Source organism: Adiantum capillus-veneris, chromosome 6, assembly GCF_014529385.1.
Source record: "Adiantum capillus-veneris isolate H3 chromosome 6, ASM1452938v2, whole genome shotgun sequence".
Taxonomy (NCBI): domain Eukaryota; kingdom Viridiplantae; phylum Streptophyta; class Polypodiopsida; order Polypodiales; family Pteridaceae; genus Adiantum; species Adiantum capillus-veneris.
This window is the reverse complement of record NC_140936.1, coordinates 117,612,392-117,618,650: the sequence shown is the minus strand read 5'-3', so window position 1 is coordinate 117,618,650 and position 6,259 is coordinate 117,612,392. Positions and strand designations below refer to the sequence as shown.

General features: G+C 42.9%; 1 protein-coding gene across 2 annotated transcripts; it reads right to left on the bottom strand.

Moving 5' to 3' along the window:
• Positions 1-281: 281 nt before the first annotated feature.
• Positions 282-4,170, bottom strand: LOC147456140 (uncharacterized). Of its 2 annotated transcripts, XM_086514710.1 has the most exons (3): positions 4,055-4,072; positions 3,857-3,946; positions 282-3,401 (listed from the first exon to the last, which is right to left on the bottom strand). In XM_086514710.1, the coding sequence occupies exon 3, from the start codon at positions 3,020-3,022 to the stop codon at positions 395-397; it is 2,628 nt and encodes an 875-aa protein (XP_086370836.1). In that variant the 5' UTR covers positions 3,023-3,401; positions 3,857-3,946; positions 4,055-4,072; the 3' UTR covers positions 282-394. The 2 variants fall into 2 exon arrangements, with proteins under 2 accessions (XP_086370836.1, XP_086370835.1); XM_086514709.1 differs by having other exon boundaries at positions 3,857-4,170.
• Positions 4,171-6,259: the final 2,089 nt, after the last annotated feature.

The window sequence follows — 6,259 nt, the reverse complement described above, 5'->3', positions numbered from 1 at the left end:
TCAAAGTGAGGAAAATCCACAACAAAGAAGTACAAAAGACAGAGCATTGTGATGCTCAAAAAGCTAGAAACAATCAAAGAAACAAAGAAACTCTCTCTCTCTCTCTCTCTCACACACACACACACACACACTTATAATTGGGTAGGTGCTTCTATGTGCTTGCCTGTATATGAACAATACTATCGTTCATATGCGCATTTGTAGTAATATACGTACACTCAAACTTCTGTGCATAAATATGTAGAAATCCAACAACAGTACGCAAGAAGAAACAGTAGGTATGGCTTCCCCAAAATAATGGAACAAATGATTTAAGGATTTTGGCAAATGTAACTATACAGAAGAAAAAAAGACCTCTACAAAGAATTGCAAGGACAACACCATAAGAATATCATCAGATATACTGAAAATGGCAATCTTGGCTATGAAATGGCTCATCTTCTAAACTATCAGTACGACCTACAAGGTTTTGGGTTACATCAAACAATGAGGTGAAGCTTTCATGACAAGATTCCAGCGCCTTTAAGCTTCCTTCTGTATCTAAAGCAGTGGTTTCTTCTTCTTCGCAGTGTAAGGGGAAGCTCTCTTCAAAGCAAGAGTCGTATATGGACTCCATCAGCTCCACAACCTCATCCATGAGCGCATCCGAGCAGAGGTTTTCAACTCGCTGGAACACATAAACTTGAGAGTCGATGGGTGAGTCGTCTCCGATACTGTTGTTTCCTCTCAGGTAGGAGAGGAGCTTGGTGATTAACGTGCCGAAGTGCAGGACATCCAGCCTCTGATGGTACTCAAGATCCTCATCCCTCTCTTCACATTGCACCGAAGAGACAAGTAGCTGAGGTTCATACCTCTCATCAAGCAAAATGTTTTCAGCTGTCACCGCATACACAATGCCTTGCGCATGTAGGTACTGCAGACCGCATGCTGCCCCTATTGCAATCCGATAGCAAGTTGCTACATCCAACTTCTCTTGTGTGTTGTCGGCCTCCAACCATTTGTCAAGAGAGCCTCGTACAGAACTATTTTCAATGACAAACCAGTACCGCGAAGACTCAATGCAAATCGCTCTGAGACCAGCAACATTGCTATGCCTCAAGTTGAGTAGCCTTGATGTTTGCAGCCAAAGCTTTCTTACATTTATCAGCCCCTGCATTTGCTGAATCAAAACCTTTGTGCCATCAGAGAGGACACCATGATACATGGAATGCAAGAAGATATTTTGCACTCTGGTGGAGAAGTCCGATGTTGCACTGCAAAGCTCTGCGTATGATATCACAGGGTTAGACAAGAAAAACTCCTCATCTACCATCAATCGGTTTGTTACCTCATCAACAGCTGTTGATTTCATCATCAACAGCTTCAAGTGTTGCAGAGCCATTGTAATACTTGTGAATGAAGGGCGAGCCGACAAACTTTTCGACAAGCAATTCTGCAAAAGATCTTTCAATACAAGAGGGCAACTAGGAGGCAAGTTGAGAGTCACACCTTTCTGCACTACATCTCTCAAACTGGTCCTCGATGCGACGCCTGCAAAAGGATCTTCTCCAATGAGACAATAGACAAATGTCATGCCAAAGCTATAAACATCAGCTTCCAATGTGTAATCTAGTTGCTCGACCCGATTCTTGTCATGAAGAGCCCAAACTTCTGGTGCCCTGTACCCCAGAGCACTCCAATGTGCAGCATCCACGTTTAGCCTGTCAAATCCAAAATTGCAAAGCTTCACTCGTCCATAGCCCTTTTCCATCAATTCTGCACATGAGCTTGATGGTTGTACAAGAACGTTGTGTGGCCTGATATCCTTGTGCATTATTCCTTTACTGTGCAGGTAGTCCATGGCTCTAGAAAGCTGCAGCATTAAATCCAATATTACAGGCAAATGAAGGGGCTTGCTCAAGTCCTTTCTGTCTTTCACTATGGATGCAAGATTGTTGTTGACTAGCTCAAAAACAAGATAGTATGAGTAGTTGTGTGAGTCAACCAACCACCCATACAGTTGAATGATGAAAGGACACCGCAATTTAGCATGCACAGCTGCCTCATAAGTGAAATACTCTTTGCAAGCATCATAGTCATACTGTTTAGCAGCCACCTTCATTCCAAGCCAAGAAGCCTCATAGACTACAGCAAACTTACCTTGAGCGATTGTACGAGGCGGTGACGCAAATGACAAATCTTCGATCAATATACGCATGCTTTGTGGAAGCTCTCGCACATTAGGAGAGCTGCTGTCAGCCTCTGCTGTGTAGGATGGAACCCCAAGCTTTTGGGATAGAAAGTGGACTACCCCGTGCTTGGCCCTGTCATGCCCATTCATCACCATTCTCCTCACAAAACTCATATCATCATACTTGTGCTTTGCTTCTTGTACAATGGAGGAAAGACGGGCATAATCTTGCTCTTCACACCTAATTAACTCTGATGCTTGAGACGAGAGTTCCCCCATTTCAGCATAGCATTGAGCAACTCCCAGTCTGGTGAACTGTGCACGCGACTCTAATTCAACCCCCCGAACAGTTTGGAGAGCTAATTTAAGGCCTGCAATGCACCACATGAGGTCGTGAATGTGCACATCACGCACTTCATTCATAAAGCCCATGTCAACAGCTGTTCTCCACCAATCTGAGTTACTGCAAGCCTGAATGTAAATTTCTGCCTCTTTCATAACTCTGAAGAGTTCCTCAATGGCACTTGGAATACTCCTCAGCTCTTCAAGGATGGCCATAGCACTAGATTGGTCACCCAAAGCTGCCATAGAAGATTTGCTGACCTTACGATTCGACCGCAACTTCATAAAAGTCTTGTCATAAAAGGCTGAAAATGAATTTCTTCGTCTTGTAGATAACAAAGACGAGGAATTCAAGTTGCGTGGGCGCAAAATTGTGCCAAACAATCGTTCTAGATTTGAACAATAATAGATACAGAGAGCTTGGCATTGTGTAGGACAAAGCCAGTAATGCCCTTGCTCATCAAAGGGGCAATGAAGTACGATCTCTGTCAGCTGTGATAATAATCCCATCAAGACAGGTATAACTTACATGGCATGGTAAATTGTCAATAAGCCCGCCTCAAAAGAGTACAGTGGCATCATAAGACAGACGCGTGTATCAATCTTTTGCAACCATGATCCAGAATTGGGCAACACAATAGCCATCAGTGTGAAACCATGCCAAACATCTCTGCCTTCTTTACACAAGCCCATTTCCCACACTGCTTTGCCCTAATGCAGTACAGCGTTGATGTAGACGACAGAGTAGTAGCGACCCAACAGGGTCTATGGGCCCTCTCTTTCTATCTTTTAGCTTTTCTTTCTTCTAATGATGCCGCACCAGGGCTCTTTTTGCGATAACCCTTGTTACTTTTACAACATGCCCTCAAAATGTGCCTGAGCTCAAGACCTGTGATAATAATTTGCACAAAAATTACAGACACAATCGCACTGCCAGCTTCCAGAACCATGAGCAACCATGACAAGCATGAATTTGACTGAGATTCAAATCATCTGCCCTTGGGCAAAAGGTCTGTCAAAATAATGACAACCTTGTTCTACACAGTAAGCAGGATGATATCCAACCAAAGATAAGTCTCTCAGTTGTCCTTCCCAATATCATTACTAAGCCCCAACTTGTTGAACCCAAATCACTGGCTAAAGCGTGATGCTTTAGACAATGGGCTAAAGGGCGAGGGGCGATGCTTCAGACATTGTGAATAGCAGGAAATGAGAAGCAAAAGCATGAAAAAGGACTCTCTTTGAGCAGTAAAGTTTCTCAAGAGGCACTCAAAGAACCCAAACAACAGGCAATCCAAGACCTTGAACTGTCCTTCACAAAAGCAATGGACAAATCGCTCTCACCTTGCTGAAATCTGGAGGCTTCCGAACATGAAGGCAAGAATGGCAAGCTTTGACACGAGCGCTTGAAAGCAGATCTTCAGAAAGTAAAATCTGAGAGTACCCAAAACCGGCACGGTCCGGCAGCAGCTTGTTAACATGCGCGGCAATACCAAGAGATTACACACACATGATTACTTGAGGAAAGAGAGACATGGTTACTTGAGGAAAGAGAGAGGCACTCCCCATTTCCTTGCAAAAGAGCTCACAACGTGGACCCACGATCCATAATGCTTGCTGAAAGTGTTTTCCATGTTTATGTTGTGAAGAATTCGTAGTTTCGAAGCTCCGAACCCCAGATAATCATGATTCATGGAGTCTTGAACGGGGCGGCCCTCAAGTTCTCAACACTACTTAAGGCGTGGTCACACTCAGCTTACTTTTTTGTTCAAGTAAATGAGGCCAACTAAGCATTAGTTACATTTATTGCTCGCAAGTAGAGCATCCAAGTGGTCACGTACGTGCATAGTTGCCCAATGCAAGTGTTGCAAGAAGGTGAAAACACCCCCCGCTACTTGTTGTTTCCAGTGTGGAAGAGAAATGGTGCTCGCAGTCAAAGGCCTACATCACAGAAAACCTTTTGTGTGAGGCACGTACGCCAACAGTGCGTGGGCAGTTCCCCATTTAATGCTCAAGTGGGGTAACCATTGCAATTATGTTGATTTTGGCATAGTTGCAAAATTGTGAGCATAATTCTACTATGCCAACAAGCTTCCTACGTGTGATCGTGATTGAGGCATACTTATCAAAAAAAAATTTGATAACTATGCCTCGCATGACCATTGCCTTAGTACTTACCATGATAAAGGCCCCTCCAAGCGATCCACAATAGAAACCCTATTGCATATATCACAATGTGCTACGAGCATAGGTGTTCGATTGGAGAGTGTTTGTAAACTTCGACGTTGCATATCTTAGTCTATATATAGTAGTTTATGGTGGAAGGGATTTAGGCAGGGAGGCTGCAACATGGTAGTATTTTTGAGAGGCAGCGCCATCGTCTGATGCATGTTTGAGATCTCTAGTTTTTAATAGGTGCGGATTGACCACCTTGAACAAGTGCACAAGATGGTTCTACACCTTTACAGACTCCAAACACATATGTAAGGTGTGAATCTCTCTATTTTTCACAGGTACCGTTTACCACATGATAGATCCTTGAAACGTAGTTTGGGTGAGCAACCAAGGAGCTTTGTGTGTAGATAGTCATGCCCAATGCCATTTATGCGCGAGGTCAACAATGATTGACAAAATTTATGATAAGGCCTTGGTGTACCATCAATGATGGAACTAAAGTGAGCATGAATTAAATGACAATATTTTGGCTACTACATTGTGAGCCAAATTATAGATTATACCCTATACTTATCGGGTGCATGCATAATAGAGACTACTTTTAAATGGCATTGTGAGAGAAAGGTGTCTATTTGTTAAGGACCCATCATTTGAGTGCACATTGCATAACTGGGTATTGCTATTGTTGTGCTAGAGCAACCATGGTCTTTGTTCCTATTGGTGGGAGGAGGCAAATGTAACAATTGATGTTGCTCATGTGGTAGCATTAGAAAGGGAAACATATCATCTCTCTCTCTCTCTCTCTCTCTCTCTCTCTCTCTCTCTCTCTCTCTCTTTCTCTTAGTGCAGTCGTTTTTTGACCTAGTAGACAACAATTCACTCTTTTGATCATAACTTCTTCATCCGAACTCCGATTTGGGTGATCTATAGCTTCAATCGAAGAGTACAACACTCTCTACGCATTGATATAAAGATAGAAATTTTTAAAGTTATGGAAGGAGTTTCTGCAGCAGCATTTCTGAAGTGAACAGATTCAAGAAAGTTGACTCTCATCTCTTATTTTAAATACAATGTCTTTCGGCACTCGCAAGGGTTCTTCTTCTTCAACAAGGTCCACAACCATTGTGGAACATGATCCAAAATCTCCTACATGCGGAGATAGCAACACAACCACCCAACCAACAACATCGAAAACCATGATCATGGCATACTTGGTATCGTTGCAAGAGACGGTAAACAAACAAGGTGAAGACTTATGGGCACTTGCAATGGAGAATGGCACACTAAGGGTACTTGTGGTTGAGAATGAGAATCTCAAGAGGACACTTGAGATGCAAACAACACGTTTGATGCAGCTTGAAATGGAAGTCAAGAAATGTAAATGCTCTCTTGTGGACTTGAATGCTTTGAAGGAGCGCATGAGCAAAGTAGAGCATGACCATGTATTGAAAGAGGATAAATTTGACACCATGAGCCAGGATGTATTTGACATGAAAAATGTATGCACAAACAAGTCTTGGGCTGATGTATGTGGTAACAATGTGGTTCCTAATTCCTCACTCATGTAAGCTA